This window comes from Canis lupus, chromosome 15, assembly GCF_048164855.1.
Source record: "Canis lupus baileyi chromosome 15, mCanLup2.hap1, whole genome shotgun sequence".
NCBI lineage: Eukaryota > Metazoa > Chordata > Mammalia > Carnivora > Canidae > Canis > Canis lupus.
This window is the reverse complement of record NC_132852.1, coordinates 5,407,584-5,429,526: the sequence shown is the minus strand read 5'-3', so window position 1 is coordinate 5,429,526 and position 21,943 is coordinate 5,407,584. Positions and strand designations below refer to the sequence as shown.

The 21,943-nt window shown below is 51.0% G+C and overlaps 1 protein-coding gene across 1 annotated transcript; it reads right to left on the bottom strand.

Moving 5' to 3' along the window:
* Positions 1-2,780: 2,780 nt before the first annotated feature.
* On the bottom strand, positions 2,781-21,429 carry LOC140605392 (ubiquitin carboxyl-terminal hydrolase 17-like protein 6). The gene is made up of 4 exons (XM_072777661.1): positions 20,107-21,429; positions 4,891-5,084; positions 3,180-3,364; positions 2,781-2,905 (listed from the first exon to the last, which is right to left on the bottom strand). The coding sequence occupies exons 1-4, from the start codon at positions 21,427-21,429 to the stop codon at positions 2,781-2,783; spliced, it is 1,827 nt and encodes a 608-aa protein (XP_072633762.1).
* Between the last annotated feature and the right edge of the window lie 514 nt (positions 21,430-21,943).

Sequence of the window (21,943 nt, the reverse complement as noted above, 5' to 3'; positions counted from 1 at the left end):
TGTGGATTTTTAGGCTACGAGTAGATTATGAATCCAATGCCTGAGAGAATGTAATTATTTCAGAAGAATAAGACACTGCTTTATGAAAGCATTCTAAAAAGTGCTCCAGACATGGAAGAAATTGCACTTAAAATGGATTCTTGTCCTTGTTATTTAATGCACTGGTGATGACAGGTGTGCTTTGGGAGTTAGATGTTTAATTGGGTCACTAATTCACACCATGGTAATAAAAAAAAAAAAGTAGATCTTTTTAGTTTCATACTGAGAATAATGATTTCCTTATCTTACCCAGTTAGATTCAACATATCGTGCAGTCAGCTTGTCAATTATAATGATTGTGTGTATTGGAAAATGAGAGACCCTTCAGGGCATTTTTGATGGTGTAAAAATTGAACTTTATTTTATTTGCTTATTATCTGACTCTCTGACTAGTATGTGAGATCCATGAGGCTGTGACCCTTATCTGTTTTGTTTGCTTAAACGGTGCCTGGTACATAATAAATATGCAATCAATTTATTTTGAAAGATTTGAATGAATGAAGGCTTTCACCTGGAAAGTGAATGGAATATTTGATCTTCGAGAGTGACTATCCTTGAGGCATGCATTAGATAAAGGTTATAAAAAAAGAGGGGAGAAAAGACCCATCCATGAGTGTTCCCCCAAACGTTCCTGACTTACCATTTGAGAATTTATTTTCCTCTGTGCATAGATTTGTTCTAGGCCATTCTGGGGCTACTATTTTGCTTATGTGATAAAGATCCTCTTCTTTGGTGATGGGTTAACAGTAGCATTTCCCTCGAGGCTGCTACACTTCCCTTTCTTTTTATAATAGGAGAAGCAAGTGTTTGCAGAAGGAACCCATCTCTAGTGAATTTAGGTAAAGATACAAATATGAAAGCTGTGAATGCAGATTCTAGTTTTACCAAAAAGTCTGAACAGAATAGAGAATCCAGAAGTGGACCCTCAACTTTATGGTAAACTAATATTCGACAAAGCAGGGAAGACTATCCACTGGAAAAAAGACAGTCTCTTCAATAAATGGTGCTGGGAAAATTGGACATCCACATGCAGAAGAATGAAACTAGACCACTCTCTTGCACCATACACAAGGATAAACTCAAAATGGATGAAAGATCTAAATGTGAGACAAGATTCCATCAAAAATCCTAGAGGAGAACACAGGCAACACCCTTTTTGAACTTGGCCAAAGCAAATTCTTGCAAGATACATCCATGAAGGCAAGAGAAACAAAAGCAAAAATGAACTATTGGGACTTCATGGAGATAAGAAGCTTCTGCACAGCAAAGGAAACAGTCGACAAAACTAAAAGACAACCTACAGAATGGGAGAAGATATTTGCAAATGACGTATCAGATAAAGGGCTAGTATCCAAGATCTATAAAGAACTTATTAAACTCAACAGCAAAGAAACAAACAAACCAATCATGAAATGGGCAAAAGACATGAAGAGAAATCTCACAGAGGAAGACATAGACATGGCCAACATGCACATGAGACAATGCTCCGCATCACTTGCCATCAGGGAAATACAAATCAAAACCACCATGAGATCCCACCTCACACCAGTGAGAATGGGGAAAATTAACAAGGCAGGAAACCACAAATCTTGATTCTATATACTGTAAATCCCTCCACTTCCCCTGGAACTTTCCAGTGCTGCTTGGTCAATAACTGGCTTTTCCCCTTACCTTCTAGCAATTCTTCTGGGGGAGGGTCCTGCTGTGCTGATTCTCAGGTGTGTGTACCTGGGGAGCTGCCCCGCCTTCTGCCAGGTGTACGGCTCAGTGGGAGTTTATCCTGTGAGCCCCCTGCTCAGTCCCAGGTACAGGGTGACACCAGGAGGGACAACAACAGTGCAGGCAGCCAGCTGTGCAGCCCTGGAGTCAGCTCCCGCAGTAACTACAACAGCCCCCAGTGTGCAGGGCCTGGGTGCTCCAGGGCGGGGCTGCTGACCTGCACAGCTCTGGGCCTGGCAGCAGGAGTGACCTGGCTGTCCTGGGTCCTCCCGGCCTCTGCCTGTCCCGGGGGAGCAACGGATCCTCGGCTGTGTCCCTCGGCGCCCTGGGCCAGGGGGCTTGCAACACTGTGAATGGACCTAAAGTACCACGATGTGAAATTCAGAAGCATCAGAGTAAATTTTGTACCAGGTTAACTTATCCCTTATTACAAATAAAATATATAAGCCCTTACAAAAGGTTTACGAAAATCATAAAATAGAGTAACAATGCAATGACAGGGAGGGGAAGGCTCCATTGGGCTATAGCCACCACGAGCCCCGTGGCAGGAGCTGGGGCGGGCTCCCGAGGTGACCAGGGGGCTGCTCAGGGGTCGAAGCAGGTTGTTTCGGAGGCAGGTGGTGGCTCTGACACTCTGGGGACCCCAATTGCAGGCTCCTGGGCCTACTCCTCTGGGGTGGCCGCGGGTGCAGGTGGCTCTTCCTCATCAGGGCAGGGAATCATAGGTTCGACCAGCATCTGCACTACCTTAAACTCAGGAGCCAGCATCTCGGCTTTGACCAAGTCCTCAGCTCCAGCAGCCAGGACCAGCTCCATCACCCTGAAGCTTCAGCAGGCCCCACAGTCGGAGCTGGGGCGGGCTCCCGAGGTGGTTCACAGGGTTGCTTCGGTCCTATGGCTGGTTGCTCCATCGAGTTAGGAGGCTGCTCGGGCACATCCATGACCTCGAGAGCAGGGGTGGCACCTGCTCCTCCTCCAGGCTCGCAGGGGTGCAGGGGGCTCCTGCAGGGCGGAGCAGTGAACTAGACCAGTGACGACTTTGCCTCCCCAGTGGGTGCCTCAGCGCAGGCCAAGCCCTCAGCCCCAGCAGCCAGGATGGCCTCGATCCCTTCAGGCCCCGACGGGGCAGTAGGCCCCACGGTCAGAGCTGGGGCACACTCCAGAGCGGGTTCAGGGTGTTTTGCTCGGTCCAAAGCTGTAGCTCCAAGAAGACAAAGTATCACCATCAGGGCAGACTGTCCACGTTCCTCCCAAATCAAGGCCACTCTTCCCACTGCTCCACATGTGTGGGGGCAAGAGCCCTGGGAGGTGTCCCCAGCCCACAGCCCGTGGGGTGGGGTGTGAGCCCACCCCCTGCTCCCGGCCCAGCTGCATAGAGGCTGGATCCGCCGGGCACCCCCTGTTCCCGCTCGGCCACCCACTCTGGCTCCGCTGCTGGAGGCGTCTGAATTGCTGGAGGTAACGCCGGGCATGGAGTTCCACGTCCGAGCCTGGCATGCGCTGCCTCATGAATTCCAGAATCATCCTCAGGGAGGGAAATTCTGGGAGCTGACAAAATTCATCCCGAAAATAATCCAGCCATATTTCCAGCATGCAGGAGATGGCCCTGGGGAGGGACAGGAGGGCACAGGTGTCAGAAGACAGGGCACCATCACTCACAGGTGTCCTGAGGAAGCCCTGCAGGACCCAGGGACCCGGCATCCCTTGCAGGATGTTGGAGGCAAGTCCTGATCCTCGTCCCCTTGCCACCTGGCGGACCTGCCTGCCACAGGCCTGCTCCCCGAGAAGGGGCTGGGATGCAGCCTCTGTGCGGGGAGCCCAGGCCCAGCGGGGTGACCATCACCATCTCTCCTGGAGAAGCGGGGCTCCCTCATCAGCCTGGTCCCTGCCCACCTGCCCCTTGAGTCCACCGGCAGGCGTACGGGGACGGGGGGCATCTGGCCTGTCATTGCCCTCACTGCACACACTGTCTTCTGGGTAGGTCCAAGCCAGGAGGGCTCGGGCTCTGTGTCCTGCCAGGGCTTGCCAGGAACTGCCCAGGACCGCCAACTTCCCTCCTGTGGCTCTGGGCTGCCTCACTCCCGAGGGGGCCCTGGGGGTGTCCTTCCACTGACTCTAATCTCCCATCTCCCACGGGGCGGGGGCCGCCTGGTCCGGGAGCCCCCACCAGCCCTCCTGAGCACCTGCTGTGCCCCCGGGTCCAGGTGCTACCAGATTGGGGAGTGCAATGCTTCCCACCCCCTCTGCTCTGGCCCCAGGTGTGGGGCAGAGAGAGGGTTGGGGGGCATGGAGAAGGACTCCTTAGGGGTCCCAATGCCTCCCACCAAGCCCGCATCCCATCCACTGCTCTCCTGTGCTCTTTTCCAGAAGGGGCCTTAGACCTTTACCCTGTCACGGGAATTGCAGATGTGTGGGGTGAGGGTGCAGCCTCCCCACCCCACAGCCCCCTCGCTGCCCTCCTGGAGAGGGAAGGCCCTCCTGCAGGAGCCGGAGTCACTCACATTTTCCAGCGCTGCAGGACCATGTCATTGTTACCCCACGCATCTACGATGCACCCATACCTAGAGGAGGGCGGGGGCATCCCATGAATTGTGCTGGGGACGTGACTTCTCATCATGGGGGCTGTCACCCTCTCACCCCGACTAGGCTGGAGCCCCGGGAGCCGTCACCTCTGTTCGTGGGGCCACGGGCAGCTCCCAGAGAATCGCCCGCACCTGCTGGGGACTCCTGAAGGCTTGAGCATGAAAGGGCTCCAGCCAGGCCCATGGCCCATATCCTAGTGGGCCTGAGGCACCCCGGGGTCCCCCGGTCTGGTTGCCCCAGGACACAGACCCCCGATGGACTCTCAAACCTCCCTTTCAATGGGGAAACAGGCCAGCTCAGGCCCCTGGTGATGGGTGGAGGAGGCACAAGTCTCCTCACAAGTGAGGAGGATGGCTGCTGAGCACAGGCAGAGCCCCTCTGGCCGACCCGCCACAGGCCAGGCCCCGGGGCTGCCCTCCAGGACCTGCTAGGCCCTGGGTTACCCTGCTCCAGGTGGGGGAGCAGCCCGAGGCCGGGAAGCTCACACCATCCCCAGCCTCCCCAGCAGCAGGTGGCCCAGCCCTGGGCTGCGGAGGGGCAGGTGCTCACTCGGTGGACAGCAGGTCCAGCACCTTGTCCGTGGTGGCGAATCCACGATAGTCGTCTAAGAAGCTGCAAATGGAGATGACATCTCTGCGCTGCAAGGCGAGCAGCAGTTGTCGGACTTTGTGCTCCAGCAACTCCGTCCGGCTGGACTTCATCAGGGCGATCAGATGCCCATTCCCGGCCAAGGCCCCTGCACCCTGAGGTGGGACGAGGGGACATGCATACTGCAGGGAGCCGCCGTGAGGCCTGAGAATCTATTTGCAGAAGATAAAATTGACATTCTACATGGAAGAGTAGCCTTTGTCATAGTGCATGGATTTCCCTAAGGAAAGTACAAGGTGTGTTTTGGGGGTGGGTGCATGGCTCCAGGAGCATGAGAGGCAGCACACTGTAGACCCGGGAATTTCCACACAATGCAGCTGAGCAATGGCTGATTCCCCACATGAGTCCAGGAGGGGCCACGTCCTGAGGTCTTCAGTCACCCCGTCAGGTGGCAGTGGGGTGGAGGACAATGTCTGAGGCCAGGAGCTGCCTCATTCACTATCAGTGTCTTCTGAGGATGAGGACACCTGTAGGTCACTGTGGAGGACACTCCAGGGGCCACAGACACAAGCTCCGTCCAACAGGTGGGTGGCAGGAGGGCCCTGAGCAGGTCCTGGCTTCTCAGGAGGAAGGATAAGGGAGCTGCGAGGAACCAGGAGCTCCAGCAGCTTCTGTCCAATCTGGTGAAGACCATTCTCAGGGGCTGAGTGGGGGCCCGCGCAGAGGGCGGCCGAGGGGGCTCGGTGCATGGCTGCAGCATCTCCAGGTGACGTGTGGCAGGTGTGGGCTGGGGGCTCTTGCTTGGCCAGAGGGCAGGTGTCTTCCTGGGCTGCGGGGGCCCGGCTGTGCATCCACAGGCATGACTGCTTCCTGGAGGACACAGATTCCCTGAATTCCCCACAGGGGCTCCCTGGATGCTCCTGCGGGTGTGCTAGCTGGGGCTCCACCGCGCTTTCTTTTGGGGGTTCTGGGTCCTGTCTAGGGGCATCTGGGCACATTTCTTGCCTGGAGTATGGAGGGGCATTTGGGAATTGTCTGCCAATTCGTTCCTGACAGCGGGACGGGTGTTCTCCTCAGGATACTTGGGTGGTGCCTGGGTGTGTCCTAACCCATGGCCCTGGGAGCCTGCCTGGAGCCCCTCGAGGGAGACTCTGCTGCACACCCAGGCTGTCAGCCCTGACACAGGGTTGGCGAGCTGGCTGTGGGGTGTCAGCGATCGGCACTTCCTGGGCACCAGGAGGTCCACCAGGTGGGCTGAGGCTAACTTTAGGGCTACTCAGAGGAGATGTGGAATGGGACTGGACAGTCTCATCAGGGGTCTCAGTATGTGTCTTCATTGGCAGGTTAGGCTCAGGGATTAAAACTTTCAGGTAAAAATGGAGATATCATATAGAACATCCTACACAAGCTTTTATTGAACTCCATGGGTACAGAATCAATATCCTAAAACATGGTGGCTTCAGAGATGACACTTTTATTCTCTTAGTGTCCAGGGATGACAAGTGAACATCAAGAATTCACCAGGGCCCCAGGGCTTGTGAAGCCCAGTCACTGACCAAGGCCTGTCAAAATGTTCCTGTTTCTCTTGGCCTCTGGTCAGTAAAGAAGACAAATAGACTTAGGTTTCAACCTTTCCTAGACTTATACAATTTCCTATACTTCATTATTCTTCACTATTTTATCCTGCACAAAGATGCCTCCTTTCCCAATGCAAAGGATCATGGTCACAAGTAGGAATGAATTGTCGTGACGACTCAAAAATGTTTCAGCAGACACTACCAATTCTGTGGGCGGAAGAAGCCATAATGACACTTTCAAACCACAAGCTAACCAGGTGCCCTCCTACCTGCATCTACACCTGCCAAGCCCACAATGTGGAAAAAGGCACAAGCCTACAACATATTCCAACTGAATCAAGAGAATATAAAGGATATTGGGGTGGAATTCCCTGAGGAACAGTTAAAATGAGGCATATAAACACTGGATTAAGGATAGAGACTCTTGTAGGAAAGGGAGTTTCAAAGGAATGTTTCCCAAAAGCATAAAACCAGCCAGAGAATTTCTCTTGTGGAGGACCCGGACCACACCTAGGCAGAAACTGGTATTCATCAAAACCTTCACAATCTTTGTAGATTGGGATCATAGTCCAGAGAGATGGAAGTGTAGAAGCCAAGCAATGGATGCCATATTCCCAAATGATTGGTTACAGCTACAAACATTCTGGCTGGTGAGGAGAACCTGTTCCTATGTGATACCTGCGCACCTTTCGGAGAGTGATCTTCCTTGTCCTAGAGCACTGACGTCTAACACTCCTTGGCTCGCTTGAGGTAACTGAGGAAGAAAAAGGACATTCATAGAGATATCCATTGAACATAGAAACTGATCAAATTCTGTTCAGAAAGGAGCAGGGGCAGTTAGGGAGGTTGAGAAAGACCTGAAGGTGCTGTCTGATGAGAGAGCCACCATTAGGACCTGGAATGGACTGAAAGGTCTCTATGAGAAAGGGACCACCCCCAAATCCCTTAATCCAATCAAGCAATTATAGCCGATTGGAAGATCTTGCTCTTTATGATATTTCAGTTTTTAACTGAAAGTTAGTTGACAAAATGGATATAACATCTTGAATAACCTCAAACCCTGACCCCATTTTTAATACCATTAGGTCTAAATTCAGCAGAAGTGTTGGTAAAATACCAATAGTTCAGGAAACATGAGTCCTGAGGCTAATTCCCATGCTAAAATGTACCAATATAATTTCACTTGCAGAAATTCCAATCTCCACCAAATCCACATGGACTCACACCTCCATTCACAGAGACACACACACACAGGCACACACACGGAGTCATAGAAATCGCTCTCATGAGGACATTAGCCTGTTGAAGCTGCTGATTGGCTCAATCCCTGCAGCAGCTAAGAGGATTAGGTGGATGTCTTTCAAGTGGCTGAAATGTCACGTGACCTTGGGGCAGTATAAAAGTCCGGGAGCACAGAAGTCGCCATTACTGACCGTCCCTCTCTCCCACGGGACACCCAGTCTCCTGCAGCGGAGTCTGTCCAGGACCTTTCTCAGCCTCTCCTGATGGGCGTGAGGACCACAAGTGCACTTCAGGTGAGTTTTCGGGCCACTGGTCCGACCTTCCCTGACAGAGCAATGGGACAGTGAGGAAATGATGGAGGGATTGGCCCTTCCTCCACGGGTTAAGGACTCTTTCTGGTCTAACATGTTCTGAGGACAGAGACTGAGCCAAGGCATGGCTGTGAATGCCCTGGACACCCGGAGGTTCCAATGCCAGTGGAATGGGGCCTCAGGTGTCACATGGGTGTGGGGTGGTGGACAAGCAGGGACAGAAGGCCTGTAAATGTCTCACTGGGCCCTGCAGACCTAGAGAAGACACAGGATCAGGGCGCCTGGGCAGCTCCGTTTTTCAGGGACTGACTTGGGTCGGGTTGTGATCTCAGGCTCTGGAGATGGATCCAGGCCCTCACTGGGTTTCTGATAACTGAGTGTCTGCTTCTCCCTCTGTCCTTCCTACAGCTCAGGTGATCACTCTCCCTCATACACACACACACACACACACACACACTCACTGTCCCATAAATAAATAAATTGGTCAATAAATAATTGACCTTTTTTTCAATAGAAGAATTACCTGGTTCCCAAGGTGAAAAGAAATTCACCTCCCAAACCTTCAATGGCAGTTAATTGGGGGCACTGCCACGAACACATGGAATGGAAGTGTTCAGATGGGCAGCTTCCCATCGAGTAGAGAAGAATGTGTTTTCCCAATGAATTTGGACTTAACTATGGCTTCCTCTGGAGTCACAAGGGGCATTCAGATATGAGAGAGGGAAGCCCACTTTCCTGACGCTTTTGCCCTTTGCGTGTTCCATGGTGCATCCCACTGGACCTCAATCGGGAGAGGTCCCGTCCCTGGTTTTGTTCCCACAGGGGATTTGGAGAGACTTAATGATAGTGTCAACAAGAGTCCTTCCTTAAGGGCGGCCTTCCTCAGAGCGGGGATGTGGCTTGGCCAGGAGAGCGTAGGCAGGAAGGAGGAAAGAGAAGTGACAGGGGGAAATGTGTTTGGCACCACTGTCCTGAAGCTCACTAAGGCCTCTTGGGAAGATGGTACAGTGAGGACGCCTAGGTCAGGTGAATAGGACTCTCTTGTTTCTTTTCCCTCAGGCTACCCGAAACCCATCCCTGAAGCAGACTGACTTGTCCCTCCAGAAGGTGGGACTGATGGCGGCTGGTCATGCCCACCTTGGGCCCGACAGTCCCTTGAGACCCCAGAAAGGCAAGAGGCCACAGATAGCAGGACTGGCCCTCAGAGTTCCCAGTCCAGAGGAGGAGGATCCCAGGGTGAGTGGGGAGGCTGGCATGGGTTTTGAAGCAGGAGCTCTGCCAGGAGTCTTGAGACAGGCTAGGCTCCCAGAAGATCGTGGCCCAGACTCAGTTGTCCATCGTGACATGGGCAGGAAATCCCCCAGGCTACACACTGGGACACTCAGAGGCTCTGAGCATCAGCCCCAGGGCACCATAAGATCAGATCGAGCCTTGTGTTTGTCCCGAGTCTTAATGATGTTTCCAACTGTCCTCAACCTGACACCTCCAATCCCTCTTCCCCTTTCCTTCCTTCCACGGGATGGGGAGTAAGCATCCAGAGGTCTTCACTATACTGACACCTCACTAGCAGATACGATGTCCCCTGTCCTCATCCCATGTGCCACTCCATGAGGATGGCGTCCCATTCGTGTGCTTGATAGATTCACTGGCATTTGAGTGGATGCACTGACCGTTGCCCCTTCCTCCCACAGGTGAAGTGCAGGGACTGTGGCGCCATTGGACACAAGGCATCAAGCACCAGATGCCCCATAAAACACTGAGCACGACCCTCGTTCCCGTGGCCTTGGGCTCCAGGAGGCTGAAGGAGAATGTGGAGCCGGGGAGTCATTGGGACCCAAGACACCAGGCTGGGCTGTTGAACCAGGCTGAGAGGGAGAAGGCAGGGAGACGAAGGTGAGGAATGGGGTTTGTGACCCGATGCCAGGGCTGATACGACAGACCCCGAGTCCGTGTGCATGCACAGTGTGCAGGGCGGCTGCGGGCAGAGCCAGGCTGGGCGATGCAGGCAGAGGAGCTCCCAGACTAACAGGGTCCACATTTGGGTGATGGAGCTGTCCCTGCTGATTTGGTGTGGGGTTTGAGGCTGGACAAATGTCCCTGCACCAGTGAATGTATGGAGCTTGGCACATGCCAAGGCAGACCCTTTCAGACTCTGAATGTAAGAAACTGCCTGGACGACCTGTTCAGCTCCCGATAGTTAGGATGAGGGGCAGAGGTGGGCGTAGAGTGGCTGCGGAGGGAAAGGACCAGGTGGCCCAAGCCCCGAGCAGGTGTCCGGCTGGAATCCAGGGAAGGGAGTTCCTTCTCCTTTCTATGCCTTCATTTCTGGTGCAGGCAGGAAGCCGAGCAGAGGAAGGCCCTGCTCCACAGGTTCCCCAGGAGACCCCGGGAGGGGCAGAAGCGCACCTGGAAGGAAGACACGGAATCTTGTGACTATGTGAGGGTGAGAGTGCGCTGCTTCCCGGGCTGTGCCCTTGGGGACTCCCTGGGCTCCATGGGCCTCCTGGGGGAGGCGGGGCTCCACTTCCTCTCTGACCAATGGCAGTTGAGCAGCGTGGATTTGCACACTTTTTTCCCTTGGTGCCCATGATGTTGCCTTATGCCTGGTATTTGGGCGAACACTGGCTGTTTGACGTGTGAAGGTCATTGGCGGGCACTCCTGGAGCACATACCAAACTCAGAGAAGAACAGGCCGCTGTCCTTTGTGACACATCATCCCACACTGCCCATCCCCACTCAGGAGCTCCCACCATGACTCTCCAGCAGCAGGACTCCTATCTCCTCATGAGCAGAGAGGATGGAAGCGCTGGTCCAATGGAGGAAGCATCGCTGTGAGGCAGGACTTTGCGTGTCCCCCCCATGTCTCAAGGACATCAACAGCATCCTGTCAGGCCTTTGTTTGGACGAGCGCTGCAGCCAGATTCCCTACTCCTAGGTCAACAGATCCCAACTCTTTCTTTCCCTGTTCCGGGGTAGGGGGTGGTTACTAAGGTCGTGGGCGTTTGTTGGTTTCTTTCCTGAATGTTCATTTTGCCTTGGTGCCGTGGCCAAACTCATGGAGTCCTGTGTGTTCTCTTTTCCCACAGTGTCCACACATGCCGATGCCCGTCTACACCACCAGGAGGCCTTCTATCCCTGAGCCTGCCCTGCCGATGGAACCACGTACTCAGCCCCCTGACATAAGACTCCGGTCCCATTCCACCTCTCGTCTCAGAAGCCCTCAAGTTAGCCTCAGCCCACCTGGTGGACGTCCTAGTGCCCAGGAAGTGCCGATCGCTGACACCCCTCTGCCGGCTCGCCAACCCTGTGTCAGGGCTGACAGCCTGGTTGTGCAGCAGAGAACCAAGAGGCCCTGCAGAGTCTCCCTCGAGGGTCCCCAGGCTGGCTCCAAGGGCCATGGGCTGGGACACACCCAGGCACCACCCAAGTATCCTGAGGAGAACACCCGTCCCGCTGTCAGCAACGCATTGGCAGACAATTCCCAAATGCCCCTCCAGACTCCAGGCAAGAAATGTGCCCAGATGCCCCTAGACAGGTCCCAGAACCCCTGAAAGAAACCGTGATGGAGCCCCAGCCAGCACACCTCCGGGATCATAAAGGAAGTCCCTTTGGGGATTTCCGGGAGTCTGTGTCCTCCAGGAAGCAGACGTGCCTGTGGATGCACAGCCGGGCCCCGGCAGCCCAGGAAGACACCTGCACTCCGGCCAAGCAAGGGCCCCCAGCCCAAACCTGCCACACCTCACATGGAGATGCTGCAGCCGTGCACCGAGCCCCCACGGCCGCCCTCTGCGTGGGCCCCCACTCAGCCCCTGAGAATGGTCTTCACCAGACGGACAGAAGTTGCTGGAGCTCCCGGTTCCTCGCAGCTCCCTCATTCCTTCCTCCCGAGAAGCCAGGCCCTGCTCAGGGCCCCCCTGCCCCCCACATGTCAGACGGAGCCTGTGTCTGTGGCCCCTGGAGTGTCCTCCACGGTGACCTACAGGTGTCCTCATCCTCAGAAGACACTGAGAGCGAATGAGCCAGCTCCTAGCCTCGGACATTGTCCTCCACCCCACTGCACCCTGACGGGGTGACTGCGGACCTGAGGACGTGGCCCCTCCTGGACTCATGTGGGGAATCAACACTTGCTCAGCTGCTTTGCATGGGAATTTCCGGGTCCACAGCCTGCTTCCTCTCATGCTCCTGGGGCCGTGCACAGACACTGAACCCCAAAGGCACACAATGCCCTTTTTTTAGGGAAATCCGTGTGCTGTGGAGAAGGCTACTCTTCCCTCTGGAATGTCAATTTTCTCTTCAGCAAATAGATTCTCCAAGAAGTGGAGGGAATTTCGAATGAGCACTTGTCACTCCAATGGAAATAGAAACTCAGACTTTAAGCTCTCATTGGCATACACATGTCTGCATTTGGGTTTTCAGCTGCGAACAGCCCCTGTGGGCTCTGCAAATGGACACTGTGTTTTCTCCTGAGATGAGTTTTCTAGACTGTGGTGGTAGCTTTGTGGGCACTGTGATGGGCAATATTTCATCTGCGCATTTCGATTATTCTCAGCCATAATTTAGAATCGTGTGTAGTGTTTTATTTCCCTTAATAAAATGTTACCACTGATGAATAGCGTGCATGTGTTTCATTTGATTTGGTTTCTGGGTTTTTTTAATCTCAGCAATTCTGAAACTCTCTATAGTTAATTTAATTCCTCCAGCCTTAATTAACTGAGAGGAGACAACAGCGTGATAGTTTTGGGGGATATGTAGACTTTGAGGGTCTCCTGCACACCCAGTCTCCTTGGTGAAGTACTGCATAGGGAACATTGACCCTGTGCACCCTGTGAGGGAGCCCTGTGTACTGTATGGGCCCTGGGTCACAGGTTGGTCTTTAATGGGATGAGTGGGTGGTTTCCCTCTATACATATTCTGGATCCATCTTTAATGTTGGATCATGATGCCTCCTTTCTGAGACCTGGGCAAGGAGATTTTTTACCCTCCTGATGATTTCCTAAGGAGGCAATGGTTGACAAGTCGTCCAAATAGCACGAGACCAAGGCCACAGTCTCTATCTATCTATCTATCTATCTATCTATCTATCTATCTATCATCTATCTATCTCATTCTCTCTCTGTCTCTCTTTCTCAGGGTTATCTCTGATATGGGCCCATGGGAAAAAACAATACAACACCATGCCAAATGAAACCAAACCACACCAAGCACCTCCATACTTGTATTTAGAGAATTTCTTTTTTTTGGAAAAACAACTGACTGCTCTTTTCTCACTCCAAAGCATCTGTTTAAGGGTGTTCCCTCTGTCTGTGCAGATGCCTGTAGGTGGAGGTAGAAGAGCTCCTCTATGAGCACACTAGGGTTTAAAAAGTCAGAATGCAGTAGAAAAGCCACAGTGTGTGATCCTTCTCCCACCCCCAACCCCTAAGTAACTCCCATTCAGGCAATCATTATGTGACCCAGGTCAGAGTCTGGCCCCTTGAGCCTCAAGCCCATGTCTCATCCCATGGATGTCGCCCTATTGCTATCTCATGGCTTCTGAGGAAAATGCAGCTTCCTGGGCACTCATGGGATGTGTGCAGTAATAGAAATGTTCCCTACTTTCTGGAAGCCTCAGAAGATCCCAGAGGTCCAAGGGTGCGAAGGCCTATCATCATGAGGGGATGCTGGGATTGGAACTAGCAAAGTAGCCTAAGAATTCTTGGACTTGCAGGAATATAGGGCGCAAGGGTGAGGATGCAGGCAGGCTTGAGCATAGGGCTTTAATGCTGGGCTCTCCAGCAGAATTGGGACTTCATGTGCAATTGAGAGGATTCCTTCCATGTGCACAGGGAGTCCAGAGAGAAAGGCTAGCGGAAGAAGGTCTGAGCAGGCCTGTTCTCCCCCTCTAGTCACCTTACATGTCTTTTGCTTCCCTGCCATCAAAACACCAAACCAAACCAAACCAAAGCAAACCCAACCAAACAGAGCCAAACCTATCTTCCCAAAGCAAAATCCACTCTCATCCAGATATGGAAGACGACAGAGTTATCTGAGCAAGCTGGTATAGGTTATGGATATTAGTAATAGATGGATTTAGCACCGTTGGAAGCACATTGGGTGAATCCTCCCCTCCTTCAGCCTTGGGGAAAAATGGGGCCACTTGAAGGTGGCAGGATTAGAAGCAGTGAGCAGCCAGCTTTGAGTGTGGAAATGATGCTGAGGACCTAGGGTCAGTGTGAGCATGTCTGACCGTGTCCTCATGCATCCCTCATCCCATTGCTTATCTTCTCTTTATATTGAAAGACCATTTGTCCAAACCAGGGTGGGTGGAGTGTTGGCAGCAATGTTTTTGGTCATATACAACCAGCACCGATTTGAAAACCCAGAGCACCTACACAAAGAAATGACAAACTACCGTGTAAGTCAATGACCTACAGCCTTGTATGGCGACAGACTTCTTTTCAGGAAATTATGGGCACAAAATATATATTGAGAAGTTAACCTATAAACCCGGCGTTTGATAATATTTGGAAATGCAAAGAGGCAATGAAATGCTTATATTTCAGGAGTTAAACGCATCCTGCCTGATTAGATCATGTTGATTGAATCACAGCCCCTTCACAATCCACCCCCACCTTTGACTGAAGAGAAGGTGCCTGGCAAGGACCCATCTCCCACAGGGAATTGCTCCATATCCCAGCAACTCTAACCTGTCCAGAACACTTGACAGTCATCCGTCTGTGTAACAATCTCCTGACAAGGAAGAGGTGGGCACAGGATTTCAAATCACTTCCACTCCAATATTGGTCCTTGGGTGACACCTCAGAAAGACATTCTCCACTGAATGAATGTGGGTTTTGAGGTTAACTAATGGGTGCTATGTAACAATTATATTTCTTAGGGGCAAGATTGACTAATGCATTGTTGAAAGGTAATTAATGCGTGATTATACAGATTCTTATGATTTGGGAGGCCATTCTCATGCTGTTTTAAACTTTGGTGACATATACATGCATTTAATGTTTCCATTATTTCCTTTAAGAATGAATTATAACATTCACGAATCACAGTTATTAGAAAAATAATGTGACAGTTTGAATTTTGTAGAGAAAATATCAGGGTTTTTAAAATTTTTATTTATTCATCAGACAGATTGAGATAGAGAGCTAAGCGGATAGATCTGTGCCAGTTGGAGAGTGAGATGGAGCCTCTCACTGAGCAGGGATCCAGACTGTGCACGGCAGACCCCAAAACCAAACCACATTGTTGGAAAAATCTTGAAAATGTCTCTGAGTTGGGAGGTGGATCGGACACGAGAGAGGAGGTCAGTGTAGCAAAGTGGAAAGGACTCAGTGCTTCCCACACCCTGAAATACTGAGTAACACCGGGCTCCCTGGATCTAATCGACTTGGATGTGGGGACATAGATGCCAAGACATGAACACGTTTCATTGTTTGTTTCTGTTTAAGATTTATTTGTTTATTTGTTTGAGACAGGGAGAGACCAGAGAGAGACCACAGAGTAGCGGGAGAGAGGGGGCCCGACAAAGAGAGGGAGAGAGATTCTCAAGGAGACTCCCCAGTGGCCGTGCTGCTGGATTCGGGGCTCCCTCCCACATTCCTGAGACCCACATGTCTGGCGTTATTTTTCATTTCCAGGTAAGAAGCATGAGACAGCAAGGCCCTCAAGCAGACATTATCTAGGACACTCCAAGGGCAAAAGCAGCCACATTGGAAGGAATTGGCAGCATCGGATTCCCTCCTGACGGCGGGGCTCTTCCTTATCCACCACCGTCTCCCGTCTGTGCACCCAGAGTGTCTTCACTCCATGCTCTTCCTCCGTGAGGGATTTCTTAAAATTCCATTCTCTCCCCGAGTTCCCTCCCTTGCTTATGGAGTCTTCAGGTTCCATGTGTCCTTCAATTCTTTGCTTCTGTGTGATCGCTGACAGGTGAGCCCCAACATGCTAGAGCCACCACGTGGAACTGATTTACTGAGATGTCTCCAAATGGAAAAATCCCTAATGCAACAAAATGTATTGATTCCATATATATTCCAAATCGTGTATCACACACAGTATCACTAAAAATTTTAAAGACAGCTATGGTTTTCTTTTTAATATTCCCCTGGCTATTCAGGGTCTTTTCTATTTCCACACAAATCTTAAGATCATTTGTTCCAAATCTCTAAAGAAAGTCCTCAGTGTTTTGATAGGGATTGCATTAAATGTGTGAATCGCCCTGGGTACCCTTGACATTTTCATAATATTACTTCTTCCAATCCTTGAGCTTGGAATATTTTTCCATCTCTTTGTGTCTCCCTCCATTTCCTTAAAAGTGTTCTGTAGTTTTTAGGGTATAGATCCTTTACCTCTTTGGGTAGGTTGATTCCTAGGTATCTTATGTTGAATAGCAGGGGTGAGAGTGGCCATCCCTGCCTTGTTCCTGATCTTAGGGGAAAGGCTCCCAGTGTTTCCCCATTGAGAATGATGTTTGCTGAGCTGTTTCCGTAGATGGCTTTTAAGATGCTGAGGAATGTTCCTCTATCCCTACACTCTGAAGACAGGATTAGCTCGGTCCACTGCCAGAAGAGTGAATGCAATGGCTTCTTCTAAGGAAACTAAAACACTGTATTGAAACCTTCTCATCTGACCCTCTGGTAACAGGAGGCTAATGTATTTTATGTCCCCTTATCACCACAGGGGTGGGGTTCTTTTCCCATTAAAATGAGCACTTTTAATAATATCACCGTGGAATGGATTGTTCTCATCTCCATGCCTTTACTGTGCTTGATTTCTATGAAGTGGAGAGGCAGAGCTAAGATGTGGTCCATCTGTGGTGTCTTCTATTGGAGCAGCTGGTAATGGGATGATGCACACCTCACAGGAGGAGACAATCTCCCTAGAAGCTGTTTCCTGTCTCCTGCCTGAGCTCAAACCTGCCACGAGACACATGCCCTAGGATATCTCCTGTGAAAAGTCCTGACTTTGTTTTCTCCTGCTGGACAACAGAAAAGCTCAGGAAGGGGAGTCAGGTAATCCTTCTGCTTACATTCACCCACCATGGCCAGGAACCTACCCTCCTTGTCAAGCTCACAGATCATTAATTGGATGTGGCCTCCCAGATTAAACCTCCATATCCTGCCATGGAATCTAGCCTTGGGGCTGTCCCCAAAACCCAGTTTCAGCCCAGATTTCTATTGTGAAAACAATTCCAGCCTGAAATCTTGCCGCAGGTTGATGGAGCCAGGACTCAACACATTGTAGCCTGGAAACAGGTATGAGGTCCACCTAGAACTCCATCCAGGATTGGCAATTCCAGTTTCCCAGGAAAGAACTCATGAATCTGGGGATCTCTGGGTGGCTCAGCGGTTTGGCGCCTGCCTTTGGCCCAGGGCATGATCCTGGAAACCCGGGATCGAGTCCCACGTCAGGCTCCGGGCACGGAGCCTGCTTCTCCCTCCTCCAGTGTCTCTGCCCCCCTCTCTGTCTATCATAAATAAATGAATGAATGAATGAATGAATAAATAAATCTTTAAAAAAAAAGAACTCGTGAATCTGTTCTGTGGGTCGCTCTGCAGATTCTTTGGTCTGTCCTCATGACTAATAGATCTTGATATAGAGAGACACCCCTCGATTGACTAATGGATACCTGGACAGGATGAGCATTGACGTCCAGACACCTAACCAGAGAATCCATCTGCTGACTGCCCAGCCTCCACCGTCCCCACAGTGTGCTATCCAACCATCTCCCGTCATCCCTCCTAGGGGTCTCTGCTAGCCTTGGGCAGAGATGGTGTGCTTCTGGTTCAATCTACTCCTCCCCCTTAATTTCTCATACAAGCATCTTCCTGGTCAGAGCTCTCATAATTGAAGAGACCCTGAAGAATAATGTCCCTATGTCCCATTGCATTTCTTCTTAAATGGCTGCTGGCGCTTCCCCTATATTGAGCCAGTGAGTAGGAGTGAGAAATTCCCATGGGGGGAGGATATGAATTTGAGCTGCAGGTGACCTAGAGGTGGCTGTGGAATTCCACTCAGGGGAAGCAGGCAAAGAAGCCTCTGTGAGGAGCCAGCCTGGAAATAAAACAACTGTTTCAAGGTTCTGAAATACTGGGGAGAAAAAGCCTGCACACCAAATCATATGTGGGAATTTTTTATTAAGAATAAAAAACCACACAACTTCGTAATAACATTTTAGAGCAAAAACAAACAAAGCAGATGCAATATTCTGCATAACAATTTCAGAGAAATAATATCAACAAGTACAGAAAATGTCTTCTAGGAGAAAACATGGTGTAATTTGCAGAACTCTGGATGGGATCTTTTTCTAAATCAGAAATTCAGACATTTATAAAACAATTTCAGATTAACTTGTTAATTTCTGTTTACAACCAAGTTACAAATTGCCAGGATGATTTCCCTACATTTGTTAGAAAATGGATTTCACTAAGACAAACTTGACATTCCGGATTGGGAAGCACGCTTTGACAGTCCTATAGATTTACCTAACGAAAAACTGTAGCATCTGTGTAGTGGGGGGAGTGTATGTGTAGGCGCACAAAAGCAGGACACTCAGCACGTGGTGGACTTGACCGTTTCCATCCAGTTCAGCGGAGGAATTGCTGGTTCACCACAACAGTCCAGGTGGAGACATATCCTCATTCCCACAGACACCTCCTCAGGGTCCTCTGCTGTGGAGGACAAGTCCCCGAGTCCATGAGCTGTCTCATTCCCTATGACAGTCTTCAGAGGACGGGGATACCTGCAGGTCCTCTTACGGAACTCTTGGCAAGACATGCACACAGGTTCCCTCACTTTTTATGACACAGTAAACTGTAATGGTCAAAAGAAACACAATTTCCAGACATGAAAGAAACCCTGACACTTTATATCTCTAATCTGTTTTTGTTACATGAAAATCTAAAAAAAAGCGTGATTTCTTCTGCACAGATCCTATTGTCCCTTACTCTCCAGTAAGGGTGCATGTCCAAGTTTGAATACAGAGTGAAAATAACATTATGATGTGATGTTACAACTGCACATCTACGGTCACAGTCAGAGGCGTTTGCTGGTCATGCAATAATTTCCATTCTACAAAGAACTTGTCAAACTCCTCTGTAAGAAATGAAATGATAACACAGAACACCTATAACCTGACCTCAAAAAGCTTTTGCTAGATTCATGAACTTGGCACTGTTTTCCAGAGGTATCAACCCAGGTCCAAATTTGAATTTGAACTGGTCTGAAATCCAGAGTCCACTGCTTCTGGGTCAGGAGGTGCCACAGAGCAGATGGTAGCAAAATAGTCATAAAAAGTTATGTTCAGTGGGAGGCTGGGCATTTCCCTTTGGAATAAGAGTCCTTGTTAGTTTGCTTCTCTTCAGTCTTAATGTGGGAGAGAGTGAAGGGAACATAATAAAATCACTGTGGTTCAATCAGGTCTGGATGCAGTTATTGCCCCAAAAGTAAGCACTTAATTTCCTTCCTACAATTTCCAAGCATTGACCAAGACACATCGCTAGCAAGACCCAATACATACTTATGTGTTCAGACAAAATTCTTTCAATATAAATAGAAGAAAAGCATTGGGAAGTGGGGAGCATGATGAGAGTGTCAAACATACTGACTTCAACCCCAGGTCCTCAGCATCATATCCACTCTCAACCCTGACTGCTCACTGCCTCTCACCTGCAAGTGGCCCCCACTCTCCACAAGGCTGAAGGAGAGGCAGGTTCCTGGATTGACCCCATATGAAATCCACACTATCCCAATATAAGATCATGACAAAGACCCAGGTTTAAATATCAGTGTCTCCTAGTTTCAGTTCAAGGCCATATCCCATGAACACACCAGATAGATGGTTCTTCCATACATACAGAACACACACTTCACACAACACAAAATATTTCCAGTATGGGACTGTGTTCGGGTTTGGAGTGTGTGAGTGACGCTGTGTGTGTGGGTGTGTGCGCCCATGTGCACCAAAGTTAGGAGACACATCCCTGGACTGCTTCCCCAGAACTCTGTCCCTTCTTGCTCGTCCTCTTGGTAGGTCGGGCTCTCCCTGGCACACGCGGGACTTTGGCCACGTCCCCGGCCACCTGAGGTGGGAGCATCCCAGCCGCAGTGGTGAGCAGGTCGACGGTCTGCTGAGGATGATTCTTCGGCATCTCAGGTCTGTATTTGGAGTGGTGAAGGATGACTGCGTTCGCAGGAAGAGCAATTTCTCTTCTCCTGACATTAAGTTCAGGCTTAGGGCGGTTGCATTCTTGGAGGCATCTCCACTGGTCTAATGTCATTTGTTGCCTTGAGGTCTCTTCCCCACGCTCCTCCAACGCAGGAAGGTTCACGGAGGGATCCGTTGCCGGCTCTCCTGAGGCCTCACCCACCACTGTGGGGTCTGCCTCGGGAGATGCGAGTCCTCCCTCTTTGACTGACTCCCTCCCAAGGTCTCTCTCCAGATCAGTCTTCTGCATATAAAAGAGGACATAGGCAGGTTGGCGCAGCGCGCAAGTCACATCACAGGCGCTGACCTTAGCATCATCCATTTTATACCACTGGCCATTTCCTGCCTTTACGAAACAGAAGTAATGTCCGCTGTGGCAACTCCTCCCAGCGTGCACCAGCACGGCATAGAGCACATAAACCAAGGGTCCTGCCCTCTGCTCAGACAGGTAGTGTTGCATGTCAAGGCGCTCAGGATATTGCACCTCCTTAGTCATTTTGTTGCCTGTCAAGTCTGAGAATCGTCTCAAGACCAGGATGAGGACCTTCGGGGAAGTGTGCAAAGTCAACACCTTGGACGCAGGCACCTTCTCCAGACACTTACTACAATGGTAGGCATTTTCACCTTCCAGCAGTTCGGGCTTCACCAACTGCTCCAAAGCTTGGCTGACGCTGTGAGCATCCCCGATGTCCAGGCTGATGTCCAGGTAAGGTTCCAGAGTGCTCGAAATGCCTTGGCAGTGGAGACACTGGATTTGAGACCTCCAGTACCCCCCAAAGAGTTGCTGGATGAGGGTGCTGTCCTGAGGACGCTCAGGGTCTGAGAGCTTGTCCTCAGGCAAGCATGCTTGCTGCATTGCATCCAGAATGAACATGAGATACTCATGGGCATCTTCCTGCTTGTGTCTGTGGAAGGCGGCGAGCAGGAGTGGCAGGGGCCGGAGCACACGTCCAGGATGGCAGAGAACCCGCGTCAGGTGAGCCTGCAGGGTACACAGCATGCAGGATGTCTGCCTCCTACAGGTGGTCCCGTGCTGCTGGGACAGCATGTAGCTGGCGAGGGGCTCTGTGTAGGTCAGACACTGTAGGGTCGCATTCACATAGCAAGTGTTGCCCATGTTCTGAAGCCCGGCTCCCACCTGGGAAAGGCTCTTCCGACTCAGAGGCATCTTGGTGGGAGGCAGTCCTGCTGATGCGGGAGCCAACGGGTCAGTCGGGGAGGAGAGAGTCTTTGATGCAGGGGATGTCGTCTCGGGCACAGAGGGTCCTCCGTGGACTTCAGCACCGCCTCTCCTTGACCAGCATGACTGGGGTTTGGGAGAGGCGCTGAACTGAGGCTCCTCTGAGGGGTGGAGGTGGGCAGCCTCCATGTCTGCAGAAACAGTGTCCACAAGATACATTCAACCAGGAGCTTCGGGTCGCAAAGGGATGCTCCTCTCACTGTGCCAGTTTCCAAATGTCAGATAGTGAACCTCACCTCCACCTTTATGGCTTTTGGGCCCTGGGATAAGGCACAAAGTCCTCTAATCCACTCTAATTGCTTGATTGGATTACGGGATTTGGGTGTGGTCCCTCCCTGACGGAGACCATTCAGGTCAGCCCAGCTCCTATTCTTGCCTCCCACAACAGGCAACTTTCAGATTATTCTCAACCACCTCAACTGTCCCTGCACCTTTCTCAACA

Bases quoted from the DNA above. Each gene is read 5' to 3' on its own strand.
- LOC140605392 (XM_072777661.1), bottom strand. From the start codon at position 21,429: ATGCCTCTGAGTCGGAAGAGCCTTTCCCAGGTGGGAGCCGGGCTTCAG. The intron at 5,085-20,106 runs GTGCCAGGGAGA...GTCCCACCTCAG, and splicing joins ACGTGGCCAAAGTCCCGCGT to GGTGCAGGGGCCTTGGCCGG. The intron at 3,365-4,890 runs GTGAGCACCTGC...GTCCCTCCCCAG, and splicing joins CTGGACCTGCTGTCCACCGA to GGCCATCTCCTGCATGCTGG.